Source organism: Gorilla gorilla, chromosome 7, assembly GCF_029281585.2.
Source record: "Gorilla gorilla gorilla isolate KB3781 chromosome 7, NHGRI_mGorGor1-v2.1_pri, whole genome shotgun sequence".
Classification (NCBI taxonomy): domain Eukaryota; kingdom Metazoa; phylum Chordata; class Mammalia; order Primates; family Hominidae; genus Gorilla; species Gorilla gorilla.
Window position 1 is genome coordinate 107517243 of NC_073231.2, and position 15959 is coordinate 107533201.

At 44.8% G+C, this 15959-nt stretch overlaps 1 protein-coding gene across 35 annotated transcripts in view; it reads right to left on the minus strand.

The window, feature by feature from the left end:
- Positions 1–4150: 4150 nt before the first annotated feature.
- The window catches only part of NCALD (neurocalcin delta), a 438037-nt gene continuing 426228 nt past the window's right edge, over positions 4151–15959 (minus strand). For all 35 annotated transcript variants that reach the window (XM_055348177.2, XM_055348179.2, XM_031013796.3 and 32 more), the window contains 2 exons: positions 10181–10286; positions 4151–6800 (listed from right to left, as the gene is read on the minus strand). In XM_055348177.2, the coding sequence (XP_055204152.1) occupies positions 6703–6800; positions 10181–10286 (204 nt within the window). In that variant the 3' untranslated portion in view covers positions 4151–6702. The remainder of the gene's footprint in view (positions 6801–10180; positions 10287–15959) is intronic.

A 15959-nucleotide genomic window follows, 5' to 3' on the forward strand; every position in this document is an offset into this window, starting at 1 on the left:
AAAACCCTTCAAAAAATTAATGAATCCAGGAGCTTGTTTTTTGAAAGGATCAACAAAATTGATAGACCGCTAGCAAGACTAATAAAGAAAAAAAGAGAGAAGAATCAAATAGACGCAATAAAAAATGATAAAGGGAATATCACCACTGATCCCACAGTAATACAAACTACCATCAGAGAATACTACAAACACCTTTATGCAAATAAACTAGAAAATCTAGAAGAAATGGATAAATTCCTCAACACATACACTCTCCCAAGACTAAGCCAGGGAGAAGTTGAATCTCTGAATAGATCAATAACAGGATCTGAAATTGTGGCAATAATCAATAGTTTACCAACCAAAAAGAGTCCAGGACCAGATGGATTCACAGCCGAATTCTACCAGAGGTACAAGGAGGAACTGGTACCATTCCTTCTGAAACTATTCCAATCAACAGAAAAACAGGGAATCCTCCTTAACTCATTTTATGAGGCCAGCATCATCCTGATACCAAAGCCGGGCAGAGACACAACGAACAAAGAGAATTTTAGACCAATATCCTTGATGAACATTGATGCAAAAATCCTCAATAATATACTGGCAAAACGAATCCAGCAGCACATCAAAAAGCTTATCCACCATGATCAAGTGGGCTTCATCCCTGGGATGCAAGGCTGGTTCAATATATGCAAATCAATAAATGTAATCCAGCATATAAACAGAGCCAAAGACAAAAACCACATGATTATCTCAATAGATGCAGAAAAGGCCTTTGACAAAACTTAACAACCCTTCATGCTAAAAACTCTCAATAAATTAGGTATTGATGGGATGTATCTCAAAATAATAAGAGTTATCTATGACAAACCCACAGCCAGTATCATACTGAATGGGCAAAAACTGGAAGCATTCCCTTTGAAAACTGGCACAAGACAGGGATGCCCTCTCTCACCACTCCTATTCAACATAGTGTTGGAAGTTCTAGCCAGGGCAATTAGGCAAGAGAAGGAAATAAAGGGTATTCAATTAGGAAAAGAGGAAGTCAAATTGTCCCTGTTTGCAGACGACATGATTGTATATCTAGAAAACCCCATTGTCTCAGCCCAAAATCTCCTTAAGCTGATAAGCAACTTCAGCAAAGTCTCAGGATACAAAATCAATGTACAAAAATCACAAGCATTCTTATACACCAACAACAGACAAACAGAGAGCCAAATCATGAGTGAACTCCCATTCACAATTGCTTCAAAGAGAATAAAATACCTAGGAATCCAACTTACAAGGGATATGAAGGACCTCTTCAAGGAGAACTACAAACCACTGCTCAAGGAAATAAAAGAGGATACAAACAAATGGAAGAACATTCCATGCTCATGGGTAGGAAGAATCAATATGGTGAAAATGGCCATACTGCCCAAGGTAATTTACAGATTCAATGCCATCCCCATCAAGCTACCAATGACTTTCTTCACAGAATTGGAAAAAACTACTTTAAAGTTCATATGGAACCAAAAAAGAGCCCGCGTCGCCAAGTCAATCCTAAGCCAAAAGAACAAAGCTGGAGGCATCACGCTACCTGACTTCAAACTATACTACAAGGCTACAGTAACCAAAACAGCATGGTACTGGTACCAAAACAGAAATATAGATCAATGGAATAGAACAGAGCCCTCACAAATAATGCCGCAGATCTACAACCATCTGATCTTTGACAAACCTGAGAAAAACAAGCAATGGGGAAAGGATTCTCTCTTTAATAAATGGTGCTGGGAAAACTGGCTGGCCATATGTAGAAAGCTGAAACTGGATCCCTTCTTTACACCTTATACAAAAATCAATTCAAGATGGATTAAAGACTTAAACGTTAGACCTAAAACCATAAAAACCCTAGAAGAAAACCTAGGCATTACCATTCAGGACATAGGCATGGGCAAGGACTTCATGTCTAAAACACCAAAAGCAATGGCAACAAAAGCCAAAATTGACAAATGGGATCTAATTAAAGTAAAGAGCTTCTGCACAGCAAAAGAAACTACCATCAGAGTGAACAGGCAACCTACAAAATGGGAGAAAATTTTTGCAACCTACTCATCTGACAAAGGGCTAATATCCAGAATCTACAATGAACTCAAACAAATTTACAAGAAAAAAACAAACAACCCCATCAAAAAGTGGGCAAAGGACATGAACAGACACTTCTCAAAAGAAGACATTTATGCAGCCAAAAAACACATGAAAAAATGCTCATCATCACTGGCCATCAGAGAAATGCAAATCAAAACCACAGTGAGATACCATCTCACACCAGTTAGAATGGCAATCATTAAGAAGTCAGGAAACAACAGGTGCTGGAGAGGATGTGGAGAAATAGGAACACTTTTACACTGTTGGTGGGACTGTAAACTAGTTCAACCATTGTGGAAGTCAGTGTGGCAATTCCTCAGGGATCTAGAACTAGAAATACCATTTGACCCAGCCATCCCATTACTGGGTATATACCCAATGGACTATAAATCATGCTGCTATAAAAACACATGCACACATATGTTTATTGCGGCATTATTCACAATAGCAAAGACTTGGAACCAACCCAAATGTCCAACAATGATAGACTGGATTAAGAAAATGTGGCACATATACACCATGGAATACTATGCAGCCATAAAAAATGATGAGTCCATGTCCTTTGTAGGGACATGGATGAAATTGGAAATCATCATTCTCAGTAAACTATTGCAAGAACAAAAAACCAAACACCGCATATTCTCACTCATAGGTGGGAATTGAACAGTGAGATCACATGGACACAGGAAGGGGAATATCACACTCTGGGGACTGTGGTGGGGTGGGGGGAGGGGGGAGGGATAGCATCGGGAGATATACCTCATGCTAGATGACGAGTTAGTGGGTGCAGCGCACCAGCATGGCACATGTATACATATGTAACTAACCTGCACAATGTGCACATGTACCCTAAAACTTAAAGTATAATAATAAATAAAAAAAAAAAAATAAGAGAGAACCACCAAAGCAAAAAAAAAAAAAAAAATAGAGAGAAGGAGGTCCATTCCTTCGAAGGCAGTTCTTATGCTCTCCTTTCTACCTTGACTGAGAGAACACTTGGACTCTTCCTCAGCTGGTGGGTACTGAACTAGGATGTGTGGGGACTCAGTTGGGTTGGGGCAGCAGAACAGTGTCCTGAAAATAGGAGCCTCGGGTTTGGAAATTTGCTGAAAATTCCCAGGTTGCTGGTAGGCAGGCTCCTGATGAGATTGGAGACGCCCAGCCACCTTCTCAGGATCAGACTTGTGTTATGCATGCTCAGGATTCATGGTGTCAGGGCCATCACTGGTCCATAGTGGCCAACTGTGTGCAGTAGGAAGACTCCCTCGAGGGCAACTCTGCCCCCACACATGGTCTAGTTGGCCGGTGAAGTTCTCCCATAGCTAACACTCAAGTTAGCAAGATGGCAGCTCCTTTTGTCTACATTAACGCCTCCTGTGCTGGAGGCAAGGCCAATGACAGCAACAGCCAACACCATGATCGGAACTGGCTTTCAGAGTGTAGGCTCTGCCTCATGTCATCTTTTTCACTGAATCTTCTCAGGCTGAGAGGGGTGAAGAGGTTATTTATTTCCTGAAGCTTACCCAGATCCCATTGAAGGGGAGGTTGCCTCAGTTTCTCCCTTTATTGTACCTAACATTTGGACTCTAGTTTGAGGAAGGAGAGGATATGGGAAGGAAGTGTAGACCATGGAGGGAGGGATGTAAGGAAGCCCATATGAAGACCAAGGATGCCTTTGGACAGAACATCGGGGTCAGCAGCCTCTCTCATCCCCTACTCGCAAACCTTGGTTCCTTGTGTCACTCTAGGCAGGAAAAATACCCAGGAGGAGGCCAGTATCAGAAGCTAGAGCCTCAGTAAGGCACAGATTCAGCTGGGGCAGTTTAGGCATGAAAATCTCATGAAAATCATGTTAAACCAAAAACATGCTTTAATGCCAGGCAAGAGCTACACAGTCAACTGATTTACGGGCCACTCCATAGGCTATGATTTATAAATTATATATTATTAAATCCACCGTGGGCATACTGATGGGATGGGACAGCACCCCCAGCCCCCTCCCACTCTGAACGATGTATGAACAGTTGAGCACTCTGTAGAATCCTTCAGGTCGTAAGCCACTTTATTCCAGTCCCTTGAACATCACAGGCTGGTTTTATTTGGGACAGAACAGGTTTTATTTCCAAAGGTCCCTGAACACAGCAATGACAATGAACAGCCCAGCAGAGGAGTGACATAAACCTTGAGGCATGCAGTCTTCTGGGTGCTGTGGAGTCCCTTGGCCAAACTTGAGTGCACTGGATTCGACATACAAAGACCTTCCTGGGAAGGAGAAGGAGAAAAACAACCTCCGAGAAAATACAGACAGGGTCAGTGGCAGGCCAGGACAGGGACTATTTCTATACATTCTGGAAGTGTCGGCATTCATCAGCCTGCATGTGGCTCACTTTTCTTTCTGCAATAGCTGGAGACCTCTACTCCTCACTCCAGCTCTACGTTCCAGGGAGCAGAGTGGGTCTGGCTCAGCGAGGTGTCATGACTAAGGGCAGAGCCCAGGCAGGTTTCTCAAAACACTAACTGATTCCACCTACCAAAGGAGAATCAAAGGAAGGAACTAGGACTTCAATTCAGAGCAGGGAAAAGTGGGATGCAGCTCCTGAGCACTGCCAATAGGGCATGCTAGGTGTCCTCACCCAGTCTGCCTTCTGTGTCTTAGGTTAATTCGCTGTTTTCCAAACACAGATTTTAACACTTGGCCATGGAGGAATTTGGCAAGTCTTGGTACAGAACCACTGTGAGGAACTGACCCCTGGGGGAAGACTAGGATTATTTTTACAGAGTCTAGGTCTCAAAATTTCACCCTATGGATTTGGTTCTTTTGGTCTACCATACAAATTTGGATTTCTGCTGCCAATTACAGCAGACTCAAGTCATATATAAAAACCTGGAGGTTAGCATGTCTAGCCACATTTTTCTCCTGGTCATGATGTCTCTCTTTCTGTGGTTCCTCTTCTTTGGCAAGTGGCTTGGCAGCAAATATACCCACTAGGGACCTCTCTGCCTTCTCTGAGTAGCAAGTTCCCCATCAACAACCTTGAGAATTTGGGCCTCCCTTTGCTAACTACTTGCAAGAGTATGACTCGCCTGTAACCAGCAAATTTTTACCCTTAGCTTTCAATTCAAATCAGTGTGTCTGAGGTCACCAGACCAAACAGCAACTCAGACTTGTGCTGTCACTTCTGGAAATAGAAGTCTGCATTCAAAGAGCACGGCAATGGAAAATACTTTTGGATTCTCCATAGGGGGGCCACAGACACACTTGCCCATGTCTTTATGATGAATTTGATGACTGCCCAACCTCTGATTCTTTAACAGGGGCAGGGAAACTGAATATTCCAGACCTGGCTCCCTAACCATGCACATAGATTAAACCACTGAGAAGTTCCAAGAATGTATGTGATGTTTTTTCGAGTCTGCAGAGTATTGATCTGCTCAGAAAAGTACCATGCCGCCAGTCTAATGCTGTCAATGGGCTGCTGGGCCTGAGAGGCAAACCACCCTACTGGTCCCCTGTCATACATGTTAACATTCCTGTGCTCCAATTGTCCTGTCCCACTACCACCTGCTCTGCATCTGCCCTCTAGGCATGGCCACTCTGGAAATGCATTCAAAATTAAAGTTGGGCCCTAGTCAGGGTTACTTTGTATTTTTATGGAATATATAAAATATACTTGTTGATTGGTACATTTGTGCAAAGACAGATATGACTTCAAAACAAGACAGACATTCATTATAGTTGTCTTACTTCACAATAAGCTACTAAAAACAGTCTTCTGGAATAAGATTGTATTAGTGCTCACTAAACATGCATTTCATTTAAACAAGGCAAAACACTTAATTTGGTCTGCATTACCCAATATGTTATATACAGCCGTCTTTTTATTTTATCACAATAGGCAACAAGATGGGTCTGGTTTTGGAATATGTTACCATTTGTGTTTAATTTCCAAAGACACGCATATTAGCTCAACTAGTGTAAACCTGTGAAAAAATAGCTGAGCCATCTTTTTCCTCTGCTCTGTTAATTTATCTTGAAATGTTCACAGCTTAGAAACTACAGCCTGCTGGGGAAGAGAGGGGAGTGGGCCCCCATGGGGAAATGTCCCAGCTCGCTGGAATAGCCTCACCCCAGAGGTAACTTGTTCTTGGGGAACCCAGCATCCAGTGCCATCCATCACCCCTACGGCATGTGTGACAACAGACCCAGGTGGGGAGTTTTGTCTTTCAAACAAAAGCCCCTTGAAGCTTGCAATAGAATCACAGGACTGGATGGGTTTCCCTTCTTTTGCCCCAACCCCCGAGTCTTACGTTTTAGAACAGAGACATTAGAATAAAAAAAAAAATAGTAACGATTAAAAATCATCAAACAATGAACACCACGAAGTCTGTCCATGCTCTCCACAAGCACACTGGGGCTCTGGGCATTCCCACGAAGCATCCACGACAAAAGAAGCTGAAGGCGTCACGGAGGAAGGCGCATCAGACCGCACAGGGGACGGCATCACCATTGATATTGTTTGGCAAAAAAAAATTGTTAAAAAGAAGAATCAAAAGGGAACACAAGCAGCTCTACAATTCGATTGGCGGGCACAGGGCTCAGAACTGGCCGGCACTGCTCGGGTCGCACTGCAGGAGGCGCACAATGGACGGGTCGCTTTTGGCTCCTCGGATGAACTCTTCCAGGGAGAGTTTTCCTAGGAAGCAAGAGGACAGGTGAGTGGTGGCTGGTGGCAGCTGCATGAGCTTACACCCTTCCCACTACTGCGTGCTGGGCAGTGTCGATTCACCTGCCTGCAGCCTCACTGCCACTGTGACACACAGCACTCACCTGTCCCGGGGAAGAGCCCAGTGGAATCTCCAGGAACACTGCTGCCTCATTCACCATGGCATTGCCAGCACTTAGGACAGTACATGTGGCAATCAAACGCCGCTGCCTGAGAGCCCACTGTGTGCCCGGCCCTGGGCCCGGGACTGGGGAAAGGGTGGTGGATGATGCTGACTTGGTCCCTGACCTCCTGGCTCCAGGCGCCCTGGAGAGGCTCACTCAGCATTTGTAAAGCAAGTGGCCCTCCTGCATTTATGAGAATGAGCTGGGCCCTGGCAGCACCCAGTTGGTTCCCATAATGTTCCCTCGAGCCTTCTGAGCCACTTCGTGTTCTTCAGGCCACTCTGTGTTCTTAGGTTTGCTGCAAGAGCCCATCCTATCTTGGGGAAGAAGCCATGGACATAAGTGTTTGTTCATACACCACGGGAAGACAGCTGTGCCTCCATCTGAGGTCAGGGAAGAGCAGGGTATGTTCAAGGCAGAGGGTAACCCATGGGTTTCTGCCTCTCAGTTAGGGTGCTCTCCTGCTACCCTGATGTGCTGGAGGAGGGAGGCTCAGCAGCCTGGGCTCCCACTCCGACCCCGGTGACCTTTCCTTTCTGCTTACTCTGGAGCACGTACAGAATTCTCTTCCAGGAAGGCCTTTCTGTCACTTGTGGAGAGGAGGGGAGGGGGTGGGGTAGGAGTTGGGGGACTGCAAGGCTTTTCCCATTCCTGGTGCTTCCAGAAGGACCCTTCCTCTTTGTGTACCCCGCCCCTGGGAGTGAAGTGACATGCTAGATTGGTAAATTTGGGAGGAATTGCTGGGCATCTTCGCCCAGCTTTGCCCTCCCTTTTTCTCTTGAAAGGAGCTGCCCCAGAGAGGATTTATTTCCATCTGCTCCTCCAAGGGCAGCACCCGGCCTGCCTGGCTCTGCACGCCTGTGGGTTTTTCAGCACGCCCTTGGACTCTCACGCTAAGCCATAGCCTCCAGTGTCTATCTTTTGACCTCTGTCCTCTTTTATTTCTCAACTTACTCCAAACCCGACAGGAGGAGGCCTCCCCCAACAGAAACACCAACAAACATATCTTCTCCTCAGCTACAACTCCCTCCCCGCCAGAACCTAGTTCTTGTTTAATGAAACCCACTTTATCTCCATGAAGGAAAAAGATAGGGATGTATTTATTAATTTATTTTTAATTTGTAGAGCTGATCCCCTCCAAGCTTTGTGTTCTGGCCATTTTTTATGAGCCCAGCCCTGCCCACATAGTAGTTACAATGGTAATGACTTCCTCCAGCTTGGCAAGGCACGAGGGGAGGGAGACAGGCATGATCTCCGAACACTTTGCAGTCTCTCAGAGGTCGGCTCTGGGAGGCACCAGCTGGAGGTAGCAGGGGCAGACCTGGAGCTCGGCATGACGTCTGGCTTTCTTCAGTTAACTGCATGATTCAGAGTTGGCTCCTAGGAGAATTTGCCTGAGGGCCCAGATTTTTCTTTTCAAATCGGAGGCCAGAAGTTAGATTCCAAGAGCATCAGGCAAGCTAAATCTAAGGATAGGAGACTCTAGGTGAGGACTGCTCTGCTCTCGACAGGGAGGGGTGCATGTGTCCTCAATCCTGGGGTCCAGCAGCCAAGCACTGAGCTGAAGCACCCAGTCTCCTGGTTGAGCTAAGATTCCTCTGACAGCTGTGAACTTACTGCCCCTCTTCCTCCTTCCTTCTATAGCTCCCACCCCCCTCCCCCAACCCTAACCTTTGAAAATTTAATTTAATTTTAAACATGAGGTTTTCCCTTGGAAAGGCACAGGTCTTTAGCAGTAAGTTGTGCTCTGAGAATGCTAACTCAATCAGGGCTCTGCAATCCCATAGCAGCAGAGTCCCAGTGGAAAGACCCTAATTCATTGCCTATGATCAACACATAGTTAGGGCTTTAGGGCTTTATCCTGTGACATCTGATCTTTTCCCATCCTTCAGCCCTATCGTAAAGAGCTGTCTGGACCTAGAGCACAGCACAAACCCATTGTGCTCCCTTGAGTACCAGTAAAACCTGCAGTTTAACATCAGCAAGTTAATTAACTATTAAAATAATCCCGTGCTTGTTTAGTCACAACTATTCATTGTGAATCAAAGCAAATAAGGGGACATAGGATGTTTCCAAATGGAATGGCACCTTTGTGGAGGAAACAAAGCAAGCAGATAGGCCCATACCACACAAACCCAGATTCTTAGGCAGCTGTACCTGGGCGAGGATAAAAGGAGACAGAGGCTCTTTGTACTGCGAAGCCGCCTTCTGTTGTTCTATAGATCAGCGCCAGGTGGGGGACCCAAGTGCCTGTGCACATGGTTGACAAGAATTGCCGAGGCCTCTGAACAGATCAGGTGAGCTGATAATAACAGCAAGAGCTACAGAGCCGGGCCCTGAGCTAAGCTCTTTAAACTCAAGTATAACATTTAAATAGGGTTGCCAGATCTGGCAAATTAAATACACGATGCCCCGTTAACTTTGAATTTCAGATAAACAGCAAGTGACTTTTTTAGTTGGCTAAACAATTGTTAGGCTAATCCTAACAATTGTTGTTTATCTGAAATTCCAGGATAATTGGGCCTCCTGTATTCTATCTGGCAATTTAAGATCTAAAATCCTTCTGTTCTTAAGTTGGAAATGCAACCTTCTTTTTCACTTCGTTGGGTTTGAATTGTGGGTAGCACCATCAGGGTGGGAACCTGCTGGGCACCTTACTCCCTCACCACTACCCCAGGCACCCCTGTGACTATGGGAGCCCACTATCTCTGGGAAACACAACATCTCAGTGCATGCACAGGAGACCCCAACAAAACCCCTTTGGCAGGCTGGAGTGAAAGCTGTCGGCATCTGGGTAGGATCACAGAATAACAACCCTCTCCCCATTTTGATGAACTGGACTGCAGGGACCCAGCCTGCTATAGCCTAGGCCTGTCCCAAGGATGGGTCTGTGCTAACAATGGTTTCTTGGTTCCTTTCATTCTTGCCCCACAAGATCCATTCTGTTTTCTTGGAGGTAGAAGTTGACCTACAAGGAGGATAGAAAAAACTAGAAATAAGGCATTTCCCCCAATTCTGGGCTCAGCTCTCCTGTGGCCACCTGGTCCTCTCCCCTCCTACCCACCCACAAGGCTTGGAGGATGAGCCGCTCACATGAAGGGCCTCGAGTGGCACTTCCCAGTCTGGACTCTCCAGTCCTTCCAGCAGCCCCCATCTGAGCAAAGCAGTGTAGCCCCCGCCTCCTACCGTCTCTATTGGTGTCCATCTGGCGGAAGATCTTTTCTGTTCTTTTCTCTGGGGTTGACTCATCTTCAGGCATTTTCATTACGGAGGAAACCATCTTATAGATTGCCTGGGGACAGAAGCGACATGGTGGTAAGACAGAAAAACAGTATGGCACACAATAGACCTATCATTAAACCTCCCAAATGCGGGCTGAAGGGAATGTCCCCATCCGCATTGGACCTAGTCCTACCCCTATTGATTGGTATAAGATGTGGAGGCACAGGTAGAAGAAGCCGGGCCCACAAAGCTTGTTCTCCTCCAGCGAGGACCTTCAGGAGGGACAACCAGCAGGAAGACCCAGTAGACCCCTGTGTCTCCAATGTTTTTTGATTGTATTTTGAGACAGGGTCTCATTCTGTCACCCAGGCTGGAGTGTAGTGGCACGCTTACGGCTCACTGCAGGCTCCATTTCACAGGCTCAAGCAATCCTCCCACCTCAGCCTCCTGAGAAGCAGCTGGGACTAGAGGTACTCTAGTCCTCCACCACACAGGGCGTTTTTTTTTTTTTTTTTTGTACAGACAAGGTCTTATTATGTTGCCCAAGCTGGTCTCGAACTCCTGGGCTCAAGCTTCTCCTACCTCGGCCTCCCAAAGTGCTGGGATTACAGACATACACCACCTCTCCTAGCCGTCTCCATTGTTTATGTGCATACAAATCCCCTGGGAATCTTGTTAAAATGCAGAATCTGATTGGGTAGTGTGGGGGAAAGGGGTGGGGCTGAGAGTCTGTATTTTTAATGAGCTCCGGTGTGATGCTGCTGCTGCTGTTCTGAAGACCCTGCTTTGAAAAGCAAGGTTCCCACTTTGAAGAGCAAGGCTGCAGATGACATTCTTCAGGCTAGAGAGGCAAGTGGATGCCTATCATGGACCCTTGAGAGTCCACAATGACTCCTCAAGGATGACAGACATGTAACACTGTGTAAGTGCATGCCACATGTTTCCCCAGGCAGACTTCTAGTCCATTCCAGTGCTTTTCTCCCTGTGTGTGACAATGGTCTCAAGTTCCTTCTCAGCAAGCTTCCAGGCAGTCCTGAGATGGAAACCACCTGCCATCAGAGCTCTGAATTATTATGCATCCTCAGGCCTGAGCTAAACTGGGTACAGCTATGAGATCTGATGGGCGAAAGAGGATTCTGTGGAGTTTTGTAAGCACTACTGAAACTATCACCCCACTGCCTGTGACCTCCACACGGGACTCAGTAAGGGCCCTTTGACCTCTGTGGTCAAAGGTAGTTTTTATTTGGGAAGAGGAATGAAAAGTCATTGTTTTTATCCCCAGATCATGACTTTGCTAATCAGAGTCACTTTGGGCATCTTGGCCCTGGGGACAATTTTTAGAAAAAATAGATTTTGCCAGGGAGTAGGCAGAAAATTTCAGAAGGTTCTGGAGCTCTAGGGGCAGCAAGGCAGGTGCAGAGGACAGAGAAAGGAAAGCAGCTGAGGGGAGTCGCCTCCAAATGGGAAAGGTGAGAGCAGAAAAAGACACTGAAGTTTCAACTGAGCTGCTTTACAGTCTTGCTCAGGACCAACCCTGCCAGAAGTTCCTAACATGTTCTGGATAAGGTAGGGTAAGTACTCTAATCTCAGTCAAAATAAGAATGAAAAACAGACTCACCCAAGTGTGCTGGCCCTTAGGCTGATCCCATCCCTCAGGGATGCTTCTGGACAGGCTCCCTGAGTCTGTCTCAAACCCACCCAACGTGCTTACTGAACTCCATAGCTGACTCTCAGCGCCTTGGTCTGGGAGGTAAAGCGCAGAGTTAGGGTGCTGTCTAGGATTATGGGTGTCCCTGGGGTAAGCTGAGCCATTTCATTCCCAAGAAATGCTCACTGAAGTGTGCTCTGGAGACAAGAGGGGAGCCATCGTCTGCCCTCCTCATCATGGTCCCCTGCCTGCTGTCATCCCAGCCCAGGTCTGCTCCACCAACTGTGATGGGGCTGTAGTGCCATGTGCCTCACTGCCGGGGACACGTAAGTTCTTGGGGGAGCTAGGAAAGGCCGGAGAGATGGAGCTGTTTTTGCAAATGGGAGAAGAGAGGCCCTGAGATTTAACAGGCCCAGGTGAATATTTAGTAACAGTAGACAGCAGGGTGTCTTTTCACACCAGCAAAAGTCTTGAGGTCTAGCAACCTCTCCCCAGCTTGCTTTGCTCCCACAGTGGAAGCTTTTCGTAACTCCTGACATAGTCAAAATGGAATCGGCACCAACTATGAAAACATGCACACCCCTCACATACATTTCAAGCTCATATGATCTAAATATTTGGTGAATTCATAAGCCCAGGAATCTTAGGACAACAATAACAAAACATCTAGAAATTGGCATCCCTGCAGATCACATTAGCACAACATCTTTAAAGGAGAGCGCATGGAGCTGTTTCAGGAGTTGCAGAGGTGTTGCGGGGAAGAGCACTTACGGACATGGGATAAGTTTATTTTTGCCAGAAGTTTTAAGGGGGCTGTGTATTTATTCATTATCAGTCTTCTTTGGGGCTGGATTGTTCCTTCTCCAAGTCTGTTCTGGCCTCAGTAAGTTTGTCTCACGTGGTCCTTCTAGATGCCACTGGCTTTGTGCCTGTGACTGCCCATAGGAGGTGTCTCCCAGCTCAGATGCTCCACAAAGGCTGTTGTCAAGAGTCTGACAATATGATACGCTCCTTGGTGCCCTGGACCAGAAGCTTTGTTTATATTCTTCTCTCACCTGAGTGCTCACCTACCCCATCTCCCCTCCTCCTTGGACTCTTACCCATGTGTTAAGAGCAGATCGAAATGTTACCCTCCTCCAGGAAGCCTTCCATCATCTTCCCTTCTTCTACTGCTATGTGCAATCTCCCTCCCTCTGTGCTAGCAAAGGGCTCCAACCCAACCTCTCTCATATCACTTCCTTCCATTTACCTTGAATTCACACCCAGAATGTTCTCCTTTTAGATGTGAGGGTAGCAGTCACATCTGGCTATTTTTTGAATCCCTGATAGTACCTAACATAGGGTCTTGAATACAGTCAACTTCACTTAGTTTAAAGAATTTATTCAGGAATAACTGTCCCCCAGTTGCCCTCTCATTCTTTCCCTCTCTCACCTTTATTCTGCACTGCTCCAATTTATAAAGTTCCCCTTTATCCTTTTATATGTTTTTTTCAGTTTCCTCTTTTCTTTTTCTTCTCTCTCTCTTCACATAATTAAACATATTCATGTGAAACCCCTTAAAGACTTTTAATCTGTCAAAAGATTTGAGCTTTTCCCTTAGAAACCATGCAAACCCACCCACCATTGCAGACGATCTCAGAGGTTTGGGTATTTAGAAGCTGATCCATAGACCCCAGGTCATGGAAATCCCTGCTCTTAGGTGACTGCTTCTTCATCCATCCACTCACTCAGTCATTCATCAAATATGTATAAGCAACTAATGTGTACCAGGTATTGACATTGACCTAATCCTTTCCCTCATGGTTTTTGCTGTGAAATAAGGCAGACATTAGTAAAATAAAGAAATACATGTAAAACCATTGTTGAGAAAAGTGCTAGAAAGAAGAGTGCATGGCTTCTGTGATGATATAGTGGGAGAGTTAGGTTTTGCCAGGAGGGTTAGGGTAGGCTTCTCTGAGGAATGATGATTGCACAAAGACGTGAAGAAAGCATAGGGCTTAAATAAATCAGGGGTGAGCAAAACACCATGTGGAAGCCCAGAGTGGGAGCGTGGCAAGGAGGTCAACAGAGTGTGGGGGCATTCAGTACACAATGTGGCTCTAGAGCAAGCAGGGAAAGACCACTGAGGCCTCACAGTGTCTAGGGATCTGTATTTCTCCAACGAGCAACAAAAGATGGAAGTGACATTAAATTTGATTTTCCTATTCACATTCATTTCCCAAATTTACCTCTCTTCCCTTCCTTATTTGCAGTCAGTGGTGTTCAGAGAATTGAAAACTAGTCATTTGCAACATACCAGAATCTCTGGGAGACAGCTAAAGCAGTGTTAAGAGGGAAATTTATAGCACTAAATGCCCACATCAGAAAGCTAGAAGGATCTCAAATCGCCACTCTAACATCACAATTAAAAGAGCTAGGGAAGCAAGAGCAAGCAAATCCAAAAGCTAGCAGAAGAGAAGAAATAACTAAGATTAGAGAAGAACTGAAGGAAATAGAGACACAAAAAACCCTTCAAAAATCAATGAATCCAGGAGCTGTTTTTTTGAAAAAATTAACAAAATAGACCACTAGCTAGACTAACAAAGAAGAAAAGAGAGAATAATCAAATAGACACAATAAAAAATGATAAAGGGTATATCACCACCGACACCACAGAAATATAAACTACCATCAGAGAATACTATAAACATCTCTATGCAAATAAACGGGAAAATCTAGAAGAAATGTATAAATTCCTGGACACATACACCCTCCCAAGACTAAACCAGAAAGAAGTTAAATCCCTGAATAGACCAATAACCAGTTCTGAAATTGAGGCAGTAATTAATAGCCTACCAACCAAAAAAAAGCCCAGGACCAGATGGATTCACAGCCAAAATCTACCAGAGATACAAAGGGGAGCTGGTACAATTCCTTCTGAAACTATCCCAAATAATTGAAAAGGAAGGACTCCTCCCTAACTCATTTTATGAGGCTAGTATCATTTTGATACCAATACCTGGCAGACACACAACAAAAAAAGAAAACTTCAGGCCAATATCCTTGAAGAACATCGATGGAAGAATCCTCAATAAAATACTGACAAGCCAAATCCAGCAGCACATCAAAAAGCTTATCCACCATGATCAAGTTGGCTTCATCCCTGGGATGAAGGCTAGTTCAACATATGCAAATCAATAAACATAATCCATCATATAAACAGAAACATATAAATGACAAAAAACACATGATCATCTCAATAGATCAGAAAAGGCCTTTGATAAAGGCCTTCATGTTAAAAACTCTGAATAAACTAGGTATTGATGGAACATATCTTAAAATAATAAGAGCTATTTATGACAAACCCACAGCCAATATCATACTGAATGGGCAAAAGCTGGAGGCATTCCCTTTGAAAACTGGCACAAAACAAGTATGCCTTGTCCCACCACTCCTATTCAACATAGTTGGAAGTTCTAGCCAGGGCAATCAGGCAAGAGAAAGAAATAAAGCGTATTCAAATAAGAAGACAGGAAGTCAAATTTTCTCTGCAGATGACATGATTCTATATTTAGAAAACCCCATCATCTCAGCCCCAAAACTCCTTAAGCTGATAAGCAACTTCACAAAGTCTCAGGATACAAAATCAATGTGGAAAAATCACAAGCATTTCTATACACCAACAATAGACAAGCAGAGATCCAAATAAAAATGAACTCCCATTCACAATTGCTACAAAGAGAATAAAATACCTAGGAACACAGCTAACAAGGGAGGTGAAAGATCTCTTCAAGGAGAATTACAGACCACTGCTCAAGTAAATAAGAGAGAACATAAACAAATGGAGAAACACTCCATCCTCACGGATAGGAAGAATCAATATTGTGAAAATGGCCATACTGCCCAAAGTAATTTAAAGATCCAATGTTATTCCCATCAAACTACCATTGACATTCTTCACAGAACCAGAAAAAAGAATTAATTTCATACAGAACCAAAGAAGAGCCTGTATAGCCAAGACGATCCTAAGCAAAAAGAACAAAGCTGGAGGCATTACATTACCTGACTTCAAACAATATTACAAGGCTACAGTAACCAAAAGAGAATGGTACTGGT